The sequence below is a fragment of the Stylophora pistillata genome, chromosome 3, assembly GCF_964205215.1.
Source record: "Stylophora pistillata chromosome 3, jaStyPist1.2, whole genome shotgun sequence".
Classification (NCBI taxonomy): Eukaryota; Metazoa; Cnidaria; class Anthozoa; order Scleractinia; family Pocilloporidae; genus Stylophora; species Stylophora pistillata.
In genome coordinates this window covers 13,792,506-13,814,887 of record NC_142521.1, presented here as the reverse complement: position 1 = coordinate 13,814,887, position 22,382 = coordinate 13,792,506, and the positions used below count along the sequence as shown (strand labels likewise).

At 39.4% G+C, this 22,382-nt stretch overlaps 2 protein-coding genes, 2 long non-coding RNA genes and 1 pseudogene across 5 annotated transcripts; 3 read left to right on the top strand and 2 right to left on the bottom strand.

Annotated features, from left to right (window-relative positions):
• Nucleotides 1-1,653: 1,653 nt before the first annotated feature.
• On the top strand, nucleotides 1,654-4,392 carry LOC148734621 (uncharacterized). The gene is made up of 3 exons (XR_015998321.1): nucleotides 1,654-2,375; nucleotides 2,680-2,733; nucleotides 3,406-4,392. It is a non-coding gene; the product is annotated as an uncharacterized LOC148734621 (long non-coding RNA).
• Nucleotides 4,393-8,776: 4,384 nt separating this feature from the next.
• LOC111342070 (uncharacterized) lies at nucleotides 8,777-12,023 on the top strand. Its single transcript, XM_022949105.2, has 2 exons — nucleotides 8,777-10,365; nucleotides 11,597-12,023. The coding sequence occupies exon 1, from the start codon at nucleotides 8,830-8,832 to the stop codon at nucleotides 9,439-9,441; it is 612 nt and encodes a 203-aa protein (XP_022804840.2). The 5' UTR covers nucleotides 8,777-8,829; the 3' UTR covers nucleotides 9,442-10,365; nucleotides 11,597-12,023.
• A 2,333-nt stretch (nucleotides 12,024-14,356) lies between these two features.
• LOC148734620 (uncharacterized) lies at nucleotides 14,357-15,314 on the bottom strand. Its single transcript, XR_015998318.1, has 2 exons — nucleotides 15,113-15,314; nucleotides 14,357-14,679 (listed from the first exon to the last, which is right to left on the bottom strand). It is a non-coding gene; the product is annotated as an uncharacterized LOC148734620 (long non-coding RNA).
• Nucleotides 15,315-15,333: 19 nt separating this feature from the next.
• LOC148734619 (uncharacterized) lies at nucleotides 15,334-17,689 on the top strand (annotated as a pseudogene). The gene is made up of 2 exons (XR_015998320.1): nucleotides 15,334-15,678; nucleotides 15,780-17,689. The product of XR_015998320.1 is annotated as an uncharacterized LOC148734619 (transcript).
• Nucleotides 17,690-20,710: 3,021 nt separating this feature from the next.
• Nucleotides 20,711-22,119, bottom strand: LOC148734618 (uncharacterized). Its single transcript, XM_088752802.1, has 3 exons — nucleotides 21,837-22,119; nucleotides 21,493-21,756; nucleotides 20,711-21,414 (listed from the first exon to the last, which is right to left on the bottom strand). The coding sequence occupies exons 1-3, from the start codon at nucleotides 22,057-22,059 to the stop codon at nucleotides 20,711-20,713; spliced, it is 1,191 nt and encodes a 396-aa protein (XP_088608928.1). The 5' UTR covers nucleotides 22,060-22,119.
• Nucleotides 22,120-22,382: the final 263 nt, after the last annotated feature.

Genomic DNA, 22,382 nt, shown 5'->3' with positions numbered 1-22,382 from the left:
GATCTAATGCGCTATACCTAAGATCATCGCAAATCAAGGGGAAGAACAGGAGGAACTAGAAGTTGTTGTATGGTTCGAGGCTTACGGCTGTTGTAGATCTTCGATTTTTTGGTCGAGCTTTTCTTTGAGCTTCTTAGCCGATGAGAAATCGATGTCTTTAGCCCTCGCATACGGCACTTCATTGACCTATGTCGGCAAAATCCATGAGCATTTTACCTGAGTGCAAGTAAGCTTGGGGTGTCACGAAAACTCACACCCCGAAAACTCAGACCTCAGACCTCAGACCCCGAAAACTCAGACTCCTCGAAAATTCAAGAGATAAACTCGACTCATGATCACTCCTGGTAATCCCGCGTGTATTTTGACCTTTTGGGTCTTGATCCAACTGAAGCAGCAAAAGCAAGGCCGCAAGTTGCACGTTTCGCAAAATCGTCCGATGGTTGAGTATTAAAACATTTTAGAGTGACACAAGACTTCATTTAGCTTAGATTTACCTCCATTTTTCCCGTTAATTTTGAACTTTTCATTCACAGTTAACGGGATCAAATGCGCTCGCTCCAACATCAAAGTATTAAAATGTGGCGTGATTTTGACGAGCCGAAAGGGACGTTTGTTTACCTTTTTGTACTTCGTTGCACAGACCCTTGTTGTCGCTCTGTTAAAATTCTTAAATATTTCGCTATAATAATGGATACAAACAGAGACTCGGCCCACCAGTCCCAAAACGAAGACAATTTTGCGACCCTTGGGCTAGAGTTCTTAAATGAGGCAGAAAGAGAAAAACAACGCGAAAGAAGACTCGGCATCAGCGCCGTCACGATTCGCTTCACCGAAGAATCACTCTTGATATTGTTGTCCGTCTTTCGCGTCGGATTTGTTGCATTGTTCCACCGGTTATATTATAAAAAAAATTGGTTCATGCTTTATGCTATGCACTATCGAATTATGGAGCACTTCGAAAGCTTGGAGAACACTTCGAGGGACCTGAGTTTTCGGTGTCTGAGTTTTCGTGACACCCAGCGAGCTTGCCATGAATTCTAGTAGTTACCTCAAACATAAATAAATCACTTGCGATATGTGAGCATGACTCAGCCAGTCCAGCTTTGCATCCCAAGCAATGGGCTGACAAAATAGTCCCATCGTTTTCGGAAATGACCCAAATGTTCACTAAAGGATCATTCATGTGCTGTGAATGCCAAACTCGGGCTCTCACGGCATACTTGCCGGCGATTACTTTGCCTACAACTGAGGTTACAAATCCCGACACCATTTGATTAAACGCCTCTAGACTCTTGAACGCCTTGAACTGCTTCTTGGTGTAGAAGCTGGTCTCAAGAACGAGGTAACTCAGCAAGTCCGACGCTTCCACAGGAGGCAAGCATTTTGGACTGAACTTCTCGGCTGGTATGCTTGCAGGGTCAACCCCAATGACCGAGATCTTTTGCAAACATCTTTCCTTCCAACTCTCTAAGCTTTCGGCATACTCAGAGAGCACTGGGATACCTTAAGATGAATGCCGGATACTTTTATCGCTTTTTTCTGTCTGGATATTCATGTAGTTGGCGAAATAATACGGCGATGAGAGAGAGGGCTTCACTATAGAAATCGACTAGTGTCACGTTTACGGATACGAACTCTAATCTTTTTTACTTATGTAACTCTTCCTTTTTTAGCACAAAGACACTAAGAAACTTTCAATGACCTTCTATTTAATTTGTTAGCGCGCTTTGTTTGATTTCTGTTCCGTGACTAGCGAATATCCGCTCAAAGCTAGCTACATAAAGCTCTGTTCATTTCTATTTCCCGTACGTCAAAGTGTAAGAACTAAATTCGCCTTCTATAAGCAAGTAGCTCAGTTGCGAGGAGTCACTGTAGCGAAAGCATTTCGGAGCCGAACGAAGTTTAGGAGTTCTCTACCCTGGAGTCAAGATCCGATGTAAGTTACGCTTGTAATATTCCTCATTTTTATCATTTCTAGTTTCGTAGTCTTTCGGTTTTCCTTATATCGAACCTTCATGTATCCGTTCTATAGTTTTTACCGCCTGTGCTGTACAAAGACTGCCAGCTTAAGTGAATAAAGAGTTTGATGCTGCTGCTTGTCTAAAGTTCAACACTGTGGTTATACTGGCGAACTCCGGTGCACAACACCACGTGTCTGCGGCATCGGGAACGCGACAACTAGTTATTCATAAATTTGACACCCGAGGGACACCAACATGGCGGACACTAACTTCAGCAAAGCTTGTGACGTCACCTGAAACCCAACCATTGGATTTGTCGATTCCACTGAACATTGCTGACTGTCATGCTTTTGCGTTAGCCCTCTGTAGGCCCGAACTTGCTTTTTATTTACACGCTTTCGGCTAGGCTTTCTGGTGAGTAACCCTTCCAATGCTCGTCTAATTAAAGTTGCGGTAACTCCATCTTCATGGATCGGGTTATTCTCTTTTTCGCTAGAAGCGTGTGAGAATATATAATCGACGGTTGTCATAAAACTATCATGAGCAGTTTCGTAATTCACAAGGATCCTACAATCATGATAGATCGGAAAAGGGTAATAGATATTATTATTATTATTTTCATAACATAAAACATTCAAGCTCGTTTCAAATCTGTGTACTCACTATGCTTTATCTGCAGCGTACAAAGACACACTAATTCGATTCTTCTTATTTGAAGGTCTCGCCTGATAAATTTTGGTCAACCAGTGCGGTATATTTCAAAACGACGAAAGTAAGTATGGGAATCTCGATTGTACAATACAGGTCAAGGATTGGCTTCTATGACAATTTCGTAAAAACAAAGGATATCTTATCACGTTTTAAGGATCATTTTTGGAATTTGATGCTTATGATGTTCTATTTAAAAATATTTTACTTGCCAGTATTGAGACAAGTTTTTGGATAACACAAAATGTGGAATGATGTGAGGGCGACCCTAAAAGCTGGAACAATAGAATGCCGGAACGACGGAATGACGGAACGACGGAATATGACCCCAAATCCTAAAACCCGAACGATGGAATATGGCCCAAAATCCTAAAACCTGGAACGACGGAATATGACCCCTAATCCCAAAACCCAGAACGATGGAATATAACCCCTTATCCGAAAACCCGGAACAACGGAATATGACCCCTAATCCTAAAATCCGGAATGACGCCAATATGACCCCTAATCCTAAAATTCGGAACGACGGAATATGACCCCTAATCCTAAAACCCGGAATGACGGAATATGACCCCTAATCCCAAAACCTGTAACGACGAAATATGACCCCTAATCCTAAAACCCGGAACGACGGAATATGAGCCCTAATCCTCAAACCCGGAATGGATGTCAGGACATGTTGACAAAGACGATAACGCACGTGACTAAAACTAAGTGTTGATTTTTTTCCTTTTAGCTGAGGACACTAGCTAACACTAGCTGAAGAGAGGTTGCATGGGGTCATCGGATGGGAATTTCTCGTGGCGTTAAAAGACAAAAGGAAGTTGGCACAAGGAAGCCGTCCAGAAGAATTTCAAAAAGATTGTTTTTTTGGACCAGGTGTCCAAAACACCACCATTCTCCTATGAAATGTTCAGCTCACAGATCAGCGAAAGAAATAGACTTTGCGAACAAAAAGAGGCTGTCACCAATTCGTTTAGTGGATTTCTTCTTTTCCTCAGCAAATTGCAAATCTTCAACTCTGGCGTTTTTAAAAATTGGCCTTCCATGGGAAACGTAATTCTTTGTCTTTTGACACCACGAAAAATTCCCACGCGATGAACCCACACAACCTCTCTTCAACTAGTGTTACTCGAGGTCTAAAATGTATTCATGGACGAAGAAAAGCTCTTATTAAAGGGCTCGCAACTAGGGCTCTTACGCTAGTCTAAGTCGACTGAAGCTGCGACTTAACGTCGTTATATTTTGAGAAGCGTGGGAAGGTTCCCATGACTTTCTCACGCTTACAAGCATACGTTTCATTAAATACATGCAGACGTAGCCACTAAATATATGTTCCAATTGTTTATTGCAATGTGGTAGGTCAAGTTAGTTTTCACGTGCTGTGCGACTTCCTATGCCGCAACTAAAACTCATGGCAAATTTAGCAGAACAAAAGATAAATGAACAGGTTTACAAGCAGTTACCTTTCACATATATAAATGGTTCCCAATTATTCATAACACTCAGTAAAGGAAAATAAAAATCAACACTTAGTTTTAGTCACGTGCGTTATCGTCTTTGTCAACATGTCCTCACATCCGCTCCGGGTTTTAGGATTTGGGGTCATATTCCGTCGTTCCGTCGTTCCGGCATTCCATCGTTCTGGCTTTTAGGGTCGCCCTGATGTGATGTTTTGGTTTTCATGAATGATTTTCTACAACACTTATATTCCATTGCTTATAAAGGCCTATAATTAGTTTAATATTGATTATTATTGTGATTATTACTATTATTATTATCATGTTTCCCAAGTAATACCTAGAATTATTCAGACCTTAACATTTGTTGACTTGCTGTAAGCTAGCAGTTCTCCAAATTCTCTTCATAATGGTTCAGATGAACATTGATATTTTAACTTGGTAACAATACATGTGTATTAAGTCTTTATTTGGCAGACGATAACTCCTTTTCATTTACATGTTGGGTTTTAGTTAATTCATCGCAATACCGATATACATAAAAATTACACTCTTGATTGGCTGAAAACAGCCACAGGACTGGTGTCTTTTTCATGTATTGTTTCGTTTAGTAAATAGGCGTTGCCTATGATGATAAATATAATTTAATTAACACAACTCGTGATTGACATTAATTCCTCACAATGATTTAAAGTGTTAGCTTGTCGTGATTTAAACCAGTTTTTCAGAAGAATCAGTAAGAGAGAGAAGTCGATTTTTGTATCTGTTCGCTTACCCGAATCTGCTAACCTGAAGTGAGAAACCTGTTTTTACGACCCGCCGCAGAAGTAAGTTTCCAGTCATGTTTTCTTGAATTTTGCTATGAGATTAAGACTAAATTTGCGTTTTCTGATTTGGAATTACACATGTATTTCTCTTAGATCGAATAATCATTAAAGTTTGGATAATATTATACGGTTTGTGGTGGTCGTCTGAGCTGACCAGTTCCGAGTAAGGAAACGTATTAGTAGTGCAAAAGTAACCACTCAAGTACAAATGTAAACCACTGGTGGGCTCAGCAACAATAGATCACACTAGAAACTAATCAGATTTACTCGAAGTAGGTTGTGCTGATTGATATACATAGTAGCTGACCAAAAAAAACAAAGGCCTGAATTTTTTAGGTATATTGACAGACACTGACAAAATTTCATTCCTGAGTAAGATTTCAGCTGAAGGACAAATTTTGATAGCATGTCAAGTTGACCATTTACATGATGATGTCAAGTTCACCTTTTCATGTCTCCACATAGTTTGAATTTGGGAAACACAGTGGCATGAAATAGCAATATCAACAATAAGAAAACTTGAAAGATTCTGGTACTTTAAATCACATCATGGATACCATCATGCGCTTGCCCGTACATTGAACTCTCTTGTGTTTAAGTAATGTTTCTGATTACTGTTCCTAAAATCTATTATGGTGACACTTCTCTCTATTGAACTTTCTGCCAAATGAAACCTCCAGGTCAAAATGTAAATCTTATTGGGTTAAAAAATAATAGTAGTTTTAATGTAACGTTACTTAAGAGTACTACCTAACATATGATTCATTAAAATATTGTGTTCTAATCATATGTACCAATCTTTTTTCCCTAGATTCTTCCATTTGTAACCCCATATCCACCTACCTCAACTAAATTTTTCTGTTTTTTATTGAAAATACAGTCCTGCAAAACCCAAATCATTACAATAATTAGAGTAAACATTTTGCTCTCGACCAACTGAAAAGAACTTTCTGCTTTAATGAATAATAGAAACCTAGACTCAGCATTGTGTTACTTTACATGTATGTATTGTCCAAAATTAGTTGTACGTTCAAACCAAATCAAGCTACCAATGGCTTCTAGTGTAGATCTCATCATTTCCAGAATGTTTCGGCCCTTCTGGAAAGTTCTGTCCTCTCGTACTGGTACACAAAATGCAAAACATTTTCATATGAAATGCTTTCCTAGAGTTAATTCACGTCACTTGCCTTGGAAAACACCACCGAAAAATATCAGAACTCTATTCCACTCAGATATGTAAACAAAATCATGACCGAATCTATTAGGCCACTGTGGGAGATGATGCTGACACTTTTTAGTTCCTAAAATCCACAGGTTGCATGTGGAACCTTTGTTGTCAAAATGAGGCCTCCATAACAAAGTTTGACCATTAACCCTCACCTTTGTAATGAACTTTTTTGAGACTATTGTATGCTAGTTATCTTATTTTATCGATGAACAGGTACAATATTGAAAACTATCTAACCGTAATCAGATATTTGCTCTTCTAACAGAAACTCAATAAGACACCAGACACCAAAGAGCAGCTCAATTCACAGGCAGCCCAAGCTCTCTCTATGAACCACGCAGGGAACACAATATGGCATATCAATTTATAAGGATTTGTATGGGCTTCGCTATTAGATATCCATGGAGGTAGTTAAAAGTGAAAATATTAAATGAAAATGGCTTACCTTAATCCATACCTGTGTTGTTTGCTCCTGGTGTCGTTATCTTACCGATTTAACTTGATTTAAGCAATTCTTTTGAAAACCAGAATTAAAAAAAAATTCCTTAAATCAAGTTAAATCGGTAAAATAACGACACCAGGAGCAAACAACACATGCATGGAATAAGGTAAGCCATTTTCATTGAATATTTTCATTTTTAACTACCTCCATGGACATCTAGTAGATAAGCCCATACAAATCCTTACAAATCGATATGCCTTATTGTGTTCCTTGTGCGGTTCATATACAGATCTTGGGCTACTTGTGCTCAATTTCGTAAGCCACACATGTACGCATTGCGGACTTATTTTTAATTGGGGTTGTGGATAGCCCTGAAGAGACGATAGCACAGTGGGAAGGGGATGATTTCTGCAGATGGCCATGGTGGATTGCTTGCCCATGTCTTCCTGGTCTGCCTTTTCTCTTTAGCCGCACTGTTTCAGAGCAAAACTTTTTCATATCAATCACTGTTTACAAATGGAACGCTTGTCAAGTCACGCCACAGAAAACAAAGCTGCGTGACACTGTTTCTTGCCTGTCTTCTTACGAATTTAGAGAATTTATTCCGGTTTGCGATGTCACACGCCCTTATAGTCTCATATGCACTCTCTCACAAATCTCTCGCACTGTTTTCACTCGATCTTATTCTCAATTTAAATTAACAGGAAGAGGAACACTATTCCTAGTCGTGTTAGCCAAAGGTAAAGTCAAACTAGAAGAAAACATTAGTCGATCTTCACAAACTACATCTGATATTTATATTTGTTAGACCACCTATGCTACCGCATGAGAAAAGCGCCTTTAAACTCTCGCAAAAACCTGACCTACCTTTACCCTCCGGGAAACCAAGCCCAAAGACAATAAATTAACATAATTCAAGCTTGACGAAAAACTAGGGAAAAGAAACAACACTCGTGTACAGACGGGAATTTCCGGTCATTGTCAAATCGCTTTAACAGCCTTCAGCTTTTACAAATCTCCTGTCAGCAAGCAACACACCACAATTTTCACGCCACTTACTTCATGATCAGAGCAAGTTTCCGACACGGATTCTTGCTCTCCTTACTAAGATAACTCTTCAGAATCTCTCTCAAATATCGATTTTTCGTCTCGAAACTTTAATGTTCACCTTATTATGGTAGTAAATATGTATCTTATCAAACGTTTTGCTCAGTAGTACCGCTGAGTAATTTTATGAGTTGTGCCGTACTTTGACGAGCTTTCTGAGTGAGTCGAAATACAAACAACGATGAAGTTTATCTCGGTAAGCATTTCTAATATTAAAGGCGTATAAAGGGAAGCAAATAGGGAAGCGATAGATCTTTGTGGTACTCGCGTCGGCTTGACTCATGAGACGTCAACTTGTCAGGTTTTTTAGAAGTACTCTAATTAAGGAGGCTCGAAAGGGTTTTCAACAATTAGCAGCAAGCGCCAATCAGTAAAAGATATCAGGACTGTCAAACTTATCATCAGGATAATAACTCGACATATGCATAACTATGGAACGCCATAACTGTCTTATGATATTTTGTTTTCTTATCCGTGGTGCTTTTCTTATCATTTTCGGTGCTTGTATTATGATATTTGGTGGTCTGGTTGCTATAATCGGTGCCAGTCACCTTATACTCGGCTCTTTATCCAAGGTACTCGGTAATTTCCACATTATACCTGGTGTGAGAGCCCTTATAATCACTGCTAACCGCTCTATACTCGGCGCTTGGATCAATTTTTAGCGTTGCAGCTTTCTTTATATTCGGTGAATAATTTGCCATGCTCTGTGCTTTTTACGTAATCAGTTTGCACCTGATTTGTGGTCAGTTTAGCATCTGGTTTGGTGCGAACATTTGCTACTCGGTGCAAACAACTTGCTACTCGGTGCTCAGCGATTCGGTTCACACAGCATTATATTCGGAGCATTTGCAACATGGTATTCACTGAGCCAGTATATCTGGTCATCTAAACTACTCCAAAGCACATGCTCACATCGTATTCGTGAGACTGGTCCCCAGAGCCCACCGTTTCGATTCATCACATGGTCAGCGTTCGGCTACGGTCAGTGAACATGTGCGATACATGACGTACACACCGTTAACGCGCCAAGAGAAATTTCTTCCCGTCTTCGTACAAACCGTAACCTTACAGGTCATTTTTATGTCTTAAATTTATGGATGACGTACTTCGAGAACTGAATTTGGGAACTCTAGTTGATAGATTCAATGATGAGAAAGTGGAAGTTGACACCGTAATTTCAGCTTCAGACAGCGAGTTAGCTCGACTTGGTGTTTGTACCATCAGCGAACGCATACGTCTTCGCAATCTTTGCAAGGCAAGGAAGCAGGCAAATTCCGAAGTTTCCCATGCATCCACATCAAGAAATCGAGAAGAGCGATTAGCTTTGTTTAATCCGCGACGGCAAGGGAGAGTAGCCTCTAGGAGTGATTCTAAACGAAGAAAAACAACCACAAAGTCGAAGCTATGGACCGCTCACTTTGTTTGTGTAGCCGACCGGTTTAGTTTTAAAACGCCTACATCAGTTGAAAAGCAAATACTTTTCAAAGCCGGACCTGGACTGAAGAAGATTAAGCTCGATATTGAAGATGATGAGAATACCGTTAAGGAAAAGATTAGCTCAGATGCCTTGGATAGTCAAGGGGAACCAGAAGGATTTCCCGCCCTTCGAACATGTGGCGGCTTTGAGCTAATGCAGTGCAGTCCGAACTGTATAAAGGCTGATAGTTTCGAAAGAAACTGTTTGGGGCTGCGTCGGTGGGAGTAACGAAATAATTTGGATATATCAACAAAGTTGAAATGGTAAATTGGCCACCGTAATGATTACAAGAGCTGACGTTTCGAGCGTTAGCCCTTCGTCGGAGCGAAGGGCTAACGCTCGAAACGTCAGCTTTTGTAATCATTACGGTGGCCAATTTACCATTTCAACTTTGTTGATATATCCAAATTAGTCCGAACTGTAGACTGTCAATCTGAGAGGTGGGCAAAGAAAAATATATCTGGTACCTATACAGAAAATCCCTTTCTACGAGACCCCTTGCACTAAAGGGTGCTGAATCTGCACTTAAAGAAAAATGTAACAAATGCAAGAAAGAGATTTTGGTTCGTGAACTAAGAAAGCATCTATGGGATTGTGAAGATACAGATGATGAGATCGATGATTCAACCCTGCAAACTTCTGTGTTTGAAACACGACCAACAACTCTTGGGTCCTCAACAACTACAACAGCTGTTTCAAGCCATGTAGTTTTGGAAAGCACCCAGAGGAATCTCACCACCTCTGCTGTTTATTCCCTGGTTTCCCACAGTCCTTCAGTTGTAGAGAGAAGTTCTACTTCCATGAATCCAGATCCAACTAACCCTCCATCTTTCAATTCAAGTGCAGAAGACCCTAGTATTGACACTTCCTTAATCATGGCAGAAATGTCAGTGGATGAAGTTGTCAATAAAACTGTCCATTATTGCCAGACACATGATGTCAACAATCCAGTAGAGATCTTACAGTGTTTTCAACAAAACATAGTAACTGGAAGAGACCTAGAAGTTGGAAATGCTGCATGAACCAACAGAAGGAGAAACCAATTACATTATTGTTGATTGTTCAAACCTACTTCAGTCATCATTTGATGAGTTAAGTTGTCTGCAAGACTACAGAAATAGAAAGACCTTAGAAGTACAATTTTATGATGAGGTACTACTCTTGTCACCATATTTGTTCTAGGAAACAGTTTTATTTATGGCATAACTGTGTCAACAACAGAATTTTTTAATCTGATTGGTTCTCAACTTCCCTTAGATATTGCTTAATTTGGCTGATTTAGCAGCAGAACTGTCCTGCTTTGCCTGTCCATTTAGAAGCTCTACGTAATCAGACAGGTGAAGCTGGACAGTTTAACAGCCAATGAAAATCAAGCATCAATTGTTGCTCCCCTTTAGGGTTTATCAACCTGAATTAGTCCAGTCAGCAATTCAATTTGACAAATTTTATTTGTGTTAAAAAAGGTTGATCAATGCACTTGGAGCCCTGTGCTCCATATTCTGATAGTTTGTGCAAAAGTTGTAAAAAAAATGTAAACTGATGTTCAAGAAATTTGTACTTTAATGAATGTTCAAATCCTGACATTCTTGCTTTTTGTTGTTGACACAATAATTAATCCTTATTTTTTGTTAATTCATAGAGGAGTTCCTGTCCTAATTCAGGGTATTCAGGATTGAGATGTTAAATGTTGAAAGCCACTAAGACCAGATTGCTCCATGGATAGTACCCCCACTCAATCCTATTACCACTTGTGCACGTATATTTTTTTTACCTTAAGTTTTCTAAGTAACAGGTAATAAGCATTTCATTTTTGTCAAGCTGTCCTTTATCAAAATCATATCATTCTATATTTTACTGAAAAAAGTGCCACAGCACAGTCATATGTCAATATTATTTGGAGTGACTCATTTGGGAGCAGGGTTTATTGGAGTAAACACCATACTCAGAACAGTTTTTAATAAATGTGATTGGTGGTGAAATGTTTGGTTTCATAGGATAATGTGGTTTTTGTTGTTGATCTTTTTGTTACCACCAGGAAGCCGAAGACTATGGTGGTCTAAAGTGCTTTTGTTATTGTTATTAGCAAAACATAGACTATTCCTCATCAGGCAGTCAATCATACAGTCATACCAAGGCTGAACTCTGCCAGTGTTGTTTCTGGATGACTATAAAATCTTACTTTTCTTGTAGAAATTGTATGCTGCACACCCTTGATAGCACTGGTTAAGAGCATTGGTGCTCTCTCTTCAGTTTTATTTTGGAGCACAGCCTTGCATACTCTGTGTACAGGAACATACTTGAGTATTTCGGCCTTGTAAAAATTTCCTAACTTTAATGTGTTTTGTGGGCATCAATCAATTCTTTAGTATTTTTATCTCAACAGTTTGGATGCCAACTCCCCCTGTTTTTGCACCTGTTGAGACCTAGCCAAGCAGCAACTCTGAATGTGAGAAAAGTCATTCATTTTTTGAAACCGGAATTCAGTGAAGAAGGATCAAACAAGAGAAAATTTGAAAATTCTGTTTATTCTCAGTTTTTGAAATACTTGAGAGAGGTTGGAAGTAAGTTTATTGGACATTCAATATGAACAATCTTTCACATTCACACATAATGCATCTTGCTAATAAAAATCTCTCCCTGTGTGGAGGCAACATATCTTTGCCTCAGACATGTAACATAACTCAGGAATAGGAACAACTGCTCATATCTAAATATCTAAGATTAACAAGGGGCAAACTGAATCTGACAAAATATGACTTAAACCAGATATTGAAAATTGTTTTTGACCATCAAGGATGGATTTATCATGTAAAGGCTGTTGAACTTACTTATACAGTATCTATTTGCAATATTATACCAGATAGGTTTTTTGAAGCAAATATATTCAAATAATGTAACTAAAACAGTTCGTCATGCTTCTTTGACCTAAAGGTGGGAGAAGAGCTGGTTTAGGCCTTGGCCACATACTGCAGTTTACAACAGGTGCAGACAATGAACTTGCAAAAAAATACTTGCATTTGCCGTTTAACTCTCCCACGGCCATCCGTCAATCATGGCCTTCCGACAGAAAAACAGTTATAACTTGTATGACCTAGCATTTTTAAATGCTTACTTTGGTCATGCTTAAGTACAGGTATTGCCACCCTCGAGAAAATTATGAACTATCATTTTTCTGCTTTTTCCATGCTACAGGTCATGAAGTACCAGTAGTCTTTACAATGTAGATGTTGTTTTGTTACAGTTGAAATGCAAAAAAATTTGCACTGCTTAGGTTTGGGGCAATTCATACAGTTTTTGCCTGTAAATTTAGATAATGTCAGTCAAGAGATTGATCATAACTTCAGGTTTTAGAATGTCTGCTAAGTACAAATGAATCTTGTTAGCTATTCTGAAGTAAAGGGTGAGGCTTGCTGTATCCTTTTAAGTTCCTGACTTTGCAGATCATAAAGGCAGTTTTTGTGAATTGCCTTGAGACCCTTTTTCTTAGTGGCTCCTGCCCTTATGATGTCTTGAAGTGGGCACCTTTAAGTACTCCATTCGTCGGTTGTGGACTGGTTCAAACCAGTGATAATAATATGAGTAACTCATACTAAATGACAACTAGGCAGGTTTCATGCACTTGGTGATCAAGTTCCTCGTCAGATATGTTGGAAAACTGTAATTTACTTAGCCCGTAAAGTCTCATTCGGCGGTAAATCGTACTTTCAGATACTGACATCATATTTGCAATTTCCGAGATAGGGAAGTCTTCTTCCAAATAACATTCAAGCACTGACTTTGGAATATCGAAAGCAGGAGGTCCGAGAGCACTTGGAAATTTCATTGGTTGTTCCGCACCAAACGTTGTACAGGTTATTCTTAAAGTCATTATGTCGCACCGATTTTGTAGGCCAAGTTCCTTGAATTCATGCAGGGACAGTTTACAAACCATGTCAGGCATATTTTTTCTTCTTCAAACCGATCTATCAAACCGTCCATTTTCAATTTTCTCAACACCGAAGACAGTCACCATGGTCGCCATTTTGTGATTGGTGTATATTCGTCATGTTCGCTGAACGCAGATATCGCCAATTCTCGTCCCAGAGCCGCACGCTGACCATGTGATGAATCGGAACGGTGGGCTCTGGGGACCAGTCTCACGAATACGGTGTGAGCATGTGCTTTGGAGTAGTTTAGATGACCAGATATACTGGCTCAGCGAATACCATGTTGCAAATGCTCCGAATATAATGCTGTGTGAACCGAATCGCTGAGCACCGAGTAGCAAGTTGTTTGCACCGAGTAGCAAGATGTTCGCACCAAACCAGATGCTAAACTGACCACAAATCAGGTGCAAACTGATTACGTAAAAAGCACAGAGCATGGCAAATTATTCACTGAATATAAAGAAAGCTGCACCACTAAAATTGATCCAAGTACCGAGTATAAAGCGGTTAGCAGTGATTATGAGGGCTTTCACACCAGGTATAATGTGGAAATTAACGAGTACCTTGGATTCTTCGATTGCAAACACGTGACTAAACTTACTTACGTCATTGCCGTCCGCCATGCTGGTGGTGTAAACACATTAGAGAGCTTAAGCATCAGACGTTTTTGATGTCACGGACGTCAGAATACCGGGGGAGACTGGAACGACAACGGCGTTTTAGGCGCGAAATTTTTACTTAAGCTGGACACCTGCGTCACCACGAACGTGACAGCTGATCACAGTTGTCACGTTTTTGGTCATTGTTTACAAAGGAAATGTGGCCGTAATTTGCAACATGCCGTATTTAAAGGATGTGAGAAAATCACTTTTAATCGCTCATGACCAGGGACTGGTGTCAGATGAGGAACTGTTGATATTACTGAAAGAGAATTCGACAAAAAACCCTGAGTTTTCGTACGAAAAATACGCGAGGTTTAGTATCGAGAGTATCGAGGAACCTGAGTGCAAGTCCGAGTTTAGAGTTGAAAAAAAGGACCTTCCACTGCTGGCTGATGCGCTTCGACTACCGGACACCTTGCACTGTAATCAGAGAACCACTGCCGACAAGTTAGAGGGGCTATGTATTTTGCTCAGGCGAATGTCGTTTCCTTGCCGATATAGCGACATGCTCGCACGATTCGGCCGACCGGTTCCTGAACTTAGCATGATATCAAATACGGTGATGAATTATATTTACGATATACATGGTCACAAACTGTGTCAGTGGAATCATGATCTACTGAATCCACGTGACTTCAACACCTACACGGATGCTATATCGAATAAAGGGGCTGCACTACAAAACGTAACGATCTTGCACTGATCCTTTTGTCATTGAATCCTTGAATAACGGATCTTGTAATCCACTTAGCGCCTCTGCGATCGACAGCCATATTTGCGCTCGGTTGCTCGTTTTCTTCTTTGCTTTAAACGGATTCTGCACTCTGACTTCTTTCATTAGTGCCACGGCGTGCTGTTCAGACCATTCCATAGGCCCACTACATAAAAGAAAAAAGATAGAAGCTAGTGTTACTGTAGGTAGTAGCTGTATAAAATAGTTGATCACATTTCAGCACTAAAAATAAAAAGCTTAATGGCGGGGAAATTAATGCACTTTCTTGAACGTGAAATACGGCAACGACATAAACCTCTCGACAAAAAGAAAACAACTAATAACAAAAACAAACACATGGCAAGATAACTTGCTATTATATAAGTATTTTTCCTGTTCTGGAAAAAACCTCTGCTCGTAGGATAACTAAAAGAATGGCGACAAACAAAAAAGAATTCACGATCAAACAAAACCAAGTAACAGAACCTGCGGAAACTTGTGCCAAACACGAAGTTAGGCACATTTTGTCCCATTCTTAAAAGTTATTGTTTAAGTGCAGATAAAAAACTACTTTCTTATGAAACCTACAATGTACTTACGGGTTTGATTTGACGATTGAAAATGAAGACATGGTGTCAGTCTTGTACTGAGACAGTCCTGAAACAGAGCAAAACAACACGCACGGCAAACATCCCACTTTCACGTCTGCGACCTCACGTCAAAAACGTCTGCACATGCGTACTGATTGCGAAGCTCATATTTAAACTTCCGGTTGACGTCCGTGAAACAAAAACGTCCGATGCTTAAGCTCTCTATTAACGAAATGGCGTCTCAGCTAAATGCTTTCAGCACTAACATTCAATTTTCCGAATATTTCTTCTCGTTGGATGGTCCAACAAAAGACAGATATTGCGAGAAAGTAAATGAGATTGGCTTTGATCCTTATGCGCTGAAAAAGTCTGATTTTTCTGAAGATTTTGCAATGATTCCTCGGGTAGAATATCCGGACATTGTGAATTATTTAGTCTTGCAAACATCGTGGGCTACCAATCAACAGATGAAGGCATACAAATCAATGGATGCATTTAATTTTTTTGTATCTGGCTGGGTTAATGTGCTGCAGATGAAAGAAGTTAGTGAAGACAAAGTAGTTGTTTTTGCAAGGGTAAGCTAACCGAAAACGTACACTGTGGCAATAGAAACCACGCATTATTATGACTTGTTTTGTAGATAAAGCTAATAACAGTTACCTTTTCTTATTGTCAGGTAAATCATTCTCAAAGAGCTCGCGACACTCCTTTAAAGGCATGGATGTTAGCAGCAAAAAATGGAACTGTGCTAACTGGTCACTGCGATTGTATGGCTGGTCTGAGTGAAGCGTGTTCTCACATTGGTGCTATGCTGTTTGCTTGTGAAACAGGGGCAAGAATGCAGAACTCCGTGACTTGTACCGGATCAGAAAACAAATGGATAGTGCCATGTCATGTGAAGGAAATACCATATTTACCTGTGTCAGAAATGGACTTGTCATCTGCTAAACAGAAACATGCTCTCCTCACTGACAAAGGAAAGGTTCCAATGACATTAAGGGACCTTCCTGTGAACAAAAACAGGGGAATAAGACCCACAACAGAGGAACAAAACAATTTTTTTTTAACATTAGCAAGTGTGAAGGTAAGCCTGCCATTTTGTCCCTTATTGAACCATACAATGAATTGTTTGTGGCTCGAGAGGAAGCTCTCCCAAATCCGTTGACTGAACAGTTTTTTAAGGAAGAGTACATGAAATTAGGCTTTGAAAGCTTGCTGTCAAAGGGAAAGGAAATTACCATTGACATAAACAAGGAACAATGCTTACTGATTGAAAGTTCTACCAGAGAACAATCAAATTCAAGGATATGGTATCAGCAAAGAGCCGGGCGAATCACAGCCAGTAAGCTAAAGTCTGTGTGCCACACAAAAGTTGAAAAGCCATCACAAAGTTTAATTAAAAGTATTTGCTACCCAGAGCTTCATAAGTTCTCAAATGATGCAACTAAATGGGGCATGAAATATGAGGATGTGGTAAGAAAGGCATATGTAGGGGAAATGGAAGCAAATCATGAAGACTTTACTTTGTCAGACAGTGGTTTCCATGTAAATCTACAGTGGCCTTTTATGGGGGCATCACCAGATGGCATGGTTAGTTGCAAGTGTTGTGGATCAGGCATTTGCGAAGTAAAGTGCCCCTACAAAGCACGTGATGTCTATCCTCTTGATGCAGCTGCTGCAATTAAAAATTTCTGTTTGAAACAATCTGCCGGGGATGCTTGTATTACATTGGACAAAAAGCATGCCTACTACTATCAAGTACAAGCTCAATTGCACATCTGTGATGTTGAATTTTGTGACTTTATTGTTTGGACAACTAAAGGGCTATTTGTTGAAAGGATAGCACCAGATCCTGACTTTTGGACTATTGCAACAAGAGAAGCAAGGGAATTTTTTGTTAATGGAATTCTTCCAGAAATAATGGGAAAGTGGTACACAAGAGCTCTTGTTCCATGTTCAAAGAACCTTCCATCTTCAGATGATGATGACGCCTATTGGTGTATTTGCCAGCAACTGATTGAAGACAGTACTCTGATACGATGTGACAATATGAACTGCAAAATTAAATGGTATCATCCTAGTTGTGTGCAGCTGAAAGAGATCCCACAGGATAAATGGTTGTGCCCTCAGTGTTTCAGCAAGCCATAAAGACATGTCGATATATGTAAATAATTGATTATGTAAATAATGTAGTGCTCTGATTATTTTTGTAATATAGTGCTTAATCTACAATCAGTGTTTTAATTTTCAAGGCATATTAATTTAACAAGAGAAGACTTTTCTGGATTCTAATATATTTATTGCAATTATTAATTTTTATATATTATTCTAACTTATTGTACTAAATTAAAATGCTACTAAATCTATCATAAAAAATAAATATATCAGAATCCAAAGTCTTCTCTTTTTAAAGATGAATATATACATGTATATACAATATAATAATACAATTAAAAATACATACAAAGTGCTTGATACTAATTCAGGTCGACCAATATAACTTTGAATTATATTTAAACAAATTAATAGTAAAATAAAAATAACATCAAAAATTGATTAATATGAAAACATTTTAAAAATATAATTCAAAGTCATATCTATACATATATTTATGTAGACTGTATAAATCATCATCAGCTTACAATTGAGTCTGATAAATTAGTTAGGGCACAGCAGACGGTAGCAATGTGGTCTATGGGAGCAAGTGGCTCTCCTTGCTTTGCTGTTATGCTCTCAATTGGAAGTGTGCTTTGCAAAATAGTAAATTTTCTCCTGACAAGCCCAATCACACGCTCCACATGAATTCTAACATTTGCCAGTTTTCTCGTTTGCTCAACCTCCAGAGCAGACAATTGTTTCTTGCCTTTAGTGAAGGCAGGAATATATAGTCTTGCTCCATGAAATCCAACACTGTCAGCAATGTCGAACCCCCTGTCCGCAAGCACAATGTCTCCTGGTAACAAGTTTTTTAGGATGCCACTATTTTCTGTTAGGTATTTATCACTAACTCTGCCCCCCCAGGCTTTAGAGATACCTTATTATAGGAATATAACGAAGCATGTTAATAACGCGAACAAAATTTACGCGTCATAAAATTAACGCGAATTTTCCAAAAGTCATGTTTACATACATTTAATTAACGCGAATTTCCGTGCGGTACGTTGCATAATTAAGACGTGAATTTAATATTTTTCGCACTCATTTCGTTAGAAAACAACAACGGCCAACAACAAAATTTGCTCTTTATTTCCGGCAAAAAACATAAGATACTAAGGTATGAATGGATCCAGGGTTGGAATGCGCCCCTTCCTGGCGCTTTCTACTGCCTCCGTTATTCCTGCAGCTTTCCATCCATTCAAGATGATTTTCCTCCCCTTTTCGCCTTGCAGGAATTCATATATACTCATAAGTAGCTTGGCGTGGATTGGCTTCAGTGTTGAAAGCTTCAGGTCCACCTCGATTGTGGTGACATCTCTTTGCGGGTCTTTCTCCAATGTTTCAGTGATAGTGGATGTAAAATAGTCACTGAAACCACGCTTCTCCATCTTCTTGACAGATCCGTTTGTTGTTGGATCCAAAGGCTGCAACAGATGAGCCATGTTCTTTGGTACTGCGACAACGTTTATGTTTAACCTTTCCAGCTCGCTCAAGACTTTATCTGTACTTTGTGCCTTGAACGCATGCCATACTAGCAATGCCTTTTGAGTTTCGGGGAGGCCTAACTCTTCTTTGACTTTAGTGATATACGGGTAAATTATTTTATTTACCAGAGCCATTGTTTCGGCTACGTTACTCCAGTGCTTTTCATTGTGACTCAAAAAGAACCCGGCTGGAAATTCGACATGCGGCAGTGAACGGCTTGTCTTACCAGTAATATTTGTCCACTTAACGTTTCCGCCAAAGTAACAGTAATTCCACGTTTGTCACTACTCCCATATCTGAATACATGCTTAGAACTCTTCTCTGCCATCGTGACGTTATCCGTGGGTACGAACTTAGACGGTGTTTGGTCAACATTTAGAATAAGTTCATCGGGAATTTCATCTTCAACTACAGCGGACACTATATCATGTAGAAACGTTGCCTTTACTTCGAGCCAAGTTGCTTTGGTGATAGCAGGCCTTGACGTGGTTACAATCCTTCGAGTCAAGTTCATTCTCTGGTACAGGGACTGTAACCAACCGTTGGTCATCACAAAATTTAAATACTGATCATATCTTCCGAGATCACTCTTAATGAGACCCATCAAAATGCCATAAATAACATGCTTGTTGATAGTCCCTCCTGCAGTCCTTGTGCTGACAATGAACGCTCGGAGCTTTCTGTCAAGCTCATCAGGCAGCAGTAAGGGTCTCCCTCTTCTCTCAGAGATTTGAATACAGTCACTCGAACTCGTCTTTTTCGCTTCAAGTCGATACTTCGCCACCCAGGGTCGTAGAGTGCAGTCAGGTTTGAGAAGTCTTGTCTAAAATGTTTTATAGCGTTTATGGTCCCATGGCTATTGGCATATTTGGCAATTTTAATTTTCTCATCTTCGCGGTAGATCTTTCTCTTTCCCTTGACTTGTGGCATAGACTGCACTTCTGTGACTGTGCTGACATATTCTGAATGAAAAAATCCAGATTCTTCACTGCTAGGAAGAATAATGCCTTGTGTATTTGATCCCTCTCTTGTGAAATACATTAGGATTGACATGTCTGGTGCATTTGCGCGTAAGTCGCGGCTTTCCCCGCTCATATAAAATTGAACGTGAAGGATCGAAATCCACCAATCAAATCACATCTTGCACTTTAGTGGCTTTCCGTCTCGAAAACGGCATGTGTCCTCACCGGTTCACAAATTCCAGTCTTCACGTGTTCCCTCTCAGACTGGAAAACTGTTGACCATTGAAGATAAAGGTAATCGCTGTACAAGCCTAAAGAGCTCGGTTCTTCATTTCAGTAGGCCAGTGAAATAATTAGTGGTACAAGTACGGATGAAGCCGTTCCCACATTGAAATTCAACACTGCTTTAAGAGGTTATCACGTGTATCGCACAAGCTGGAAATCATTTTTAAAGCAACAGCTCACGTTCAAGCAAGAGAAAGACAATAAACACGACCAGTTTGCAGTTGCTGGGCAAACAATATTGTCAGGAACCATATTTCCTTCTACGGTCGGACATATTCCAATAGAATTGAGCCGATATATTTGGCACGCACTGCAGAGAGAAGCTGTCATAAAAGGAGAGGTCACAGCGATAAAATATAAGCCATCTCCACTTGTACAAGGTGGATTAGAAATACCTATTGCGATGACCGTGAAATGGGATGACAAAAATGCGATAGACATTTTGCGCAAGAAATTTGAAGAAGTGAGTTATCCCCTCGGAGAAGACGATCGCTACACTGATGAATCTAAGGACATTTTAAACTTAATATTAAATGATGATGCGTCAACCGACTCTGACGGTGACGTAGAGGAATTGTAGCTTTGCTTATAATAAAGGTGTCTTTAAATAACGATGCTTTCAATTAGCGTCATTTTAATAAACAATGAGGTAAATTAAGATACATAAAATTAACGCGAATTTTTGAAATTCGCGTTAATTACATGCATTGTTAATTTCCTATAATAAATTAAATGATATTACTCCTTGGGGAGTGATTCCAATAAGAAATTTAACTGTGTTGTGGTGTTTATAGTTGGACCATGTCATTGCTCGAGCAATCAAGCTAGATGGCCGGTCTATAAATACCTCAAAGCAATCAATTATTACTGCTACCTTGTTGCCAAAGTTTTGTTTGAAAACCAAAGGCATTGTCTTTCTTAAATTCTCCCTGTCAGGCCATTTGATAAGAAAGTCAAGCCGCTCACTTATTATAGGTATCCACCGATAGAAGATTCTTGTAGCAGTTGATGCCGAAACTCCAAAACGGTATGCTAAATCTTGAAAAGGTAGATTTAGTTTAAGTCTCATCAGTACCAACAAAAACTCTTGAAACTGACACAGTGCATTCGTTGGATTTGTTGATATCTTAGGAGTCAACAGGTTGAAAACATGAATCAGCATTAAATAACTGGGTAAACCCGAGTAAAATTTTGTTTTCTGATCATTATCTTTAAATCCATTCTGAGACATTTGCAACTGCAAGGCAGTTTTTTTCCAGTCGTGGAGCCCAGTAGTAATGGATTGGATGTACCCATGTTGAGGATCAAAATCTGCCAAGGTCATATCTGTTTGACATGACCTGTCAACCACAAGACAGTTATCAGTTTGACAGCCTTTGGTCTGGGGATCCACATCCACATCCTCAATTTCTATAGCCTCAGCTGAAATAAATGAAAAACATTCAAATATATATGTATTGAAATACAAGAGTTTTATCAAATGAACATTATTGCGCAAACCTTCAGCGCTAGTATTTCCTCTAGCATCCACAAAGCTGGCACTTGCAGAAAAAACCTCAGAAGCTGCTGCAGTTGAAGAGGTTGCTGAACATGACGTTTTTCTTTTCTTCGATGCAGCTTGTTTCTTGTTAGCTTCCCTTTCTTTAGCTCGTTTGTATTTCGACATAGCATTACCCACACTCTCAGGAGCTATGTTATCATGGCCCATATTCTGAGTAGGTGCCCAGTCTGGATTAGTGCAGTCGTATAGAGCTGATGGCGACCCTATTTCGTCGAAGCACACTCGTTTTTATGATTTAACTATCAAAGGGAAATTTAAACGAGTCACAGAATACAAAAATTACCTGAGACAAAATGATGTCCACAGACACGAGTATTGTTTAGATTTATCTTCTCTAAATCCGGTCTATAAATATTCTGTATCCATTGCCGTCTCCTATGCTCCTGCAACTTTTTTGTTTCCTCGTTTTCATTTTCTTTTACACGAGGTATTCTATAGAATCCACAAATACCTTTCTGAGATTTTGAATTGTGATTGCACCCTTTGACGACACACATGTAAGGCATTATCGTTAAATTTTTCGAATTACAAAGCAGAAACAATGGTTTTTACTTGCCAATTCACGCGTGTCACACCACCGACATGGCGGACTTCTATTTTAAGCCTGAATTTTAATTAGCGTGACGTAGGCTGCAATCGAAGAATAAAGAGCCGAGTACAAGGTGACTGGCACCGATTATAGCAACCAGACCACCGAATATCATAATACAAGCACCGAAAATGATAAGAAAAGCACCACGGATAAGAAAACAAAATATCATAAGACAGTTATGGCGTTCCATGCATAACGCTATGTTAGGGCAATCCTTTAAGGGGTGCGTCAGGCATT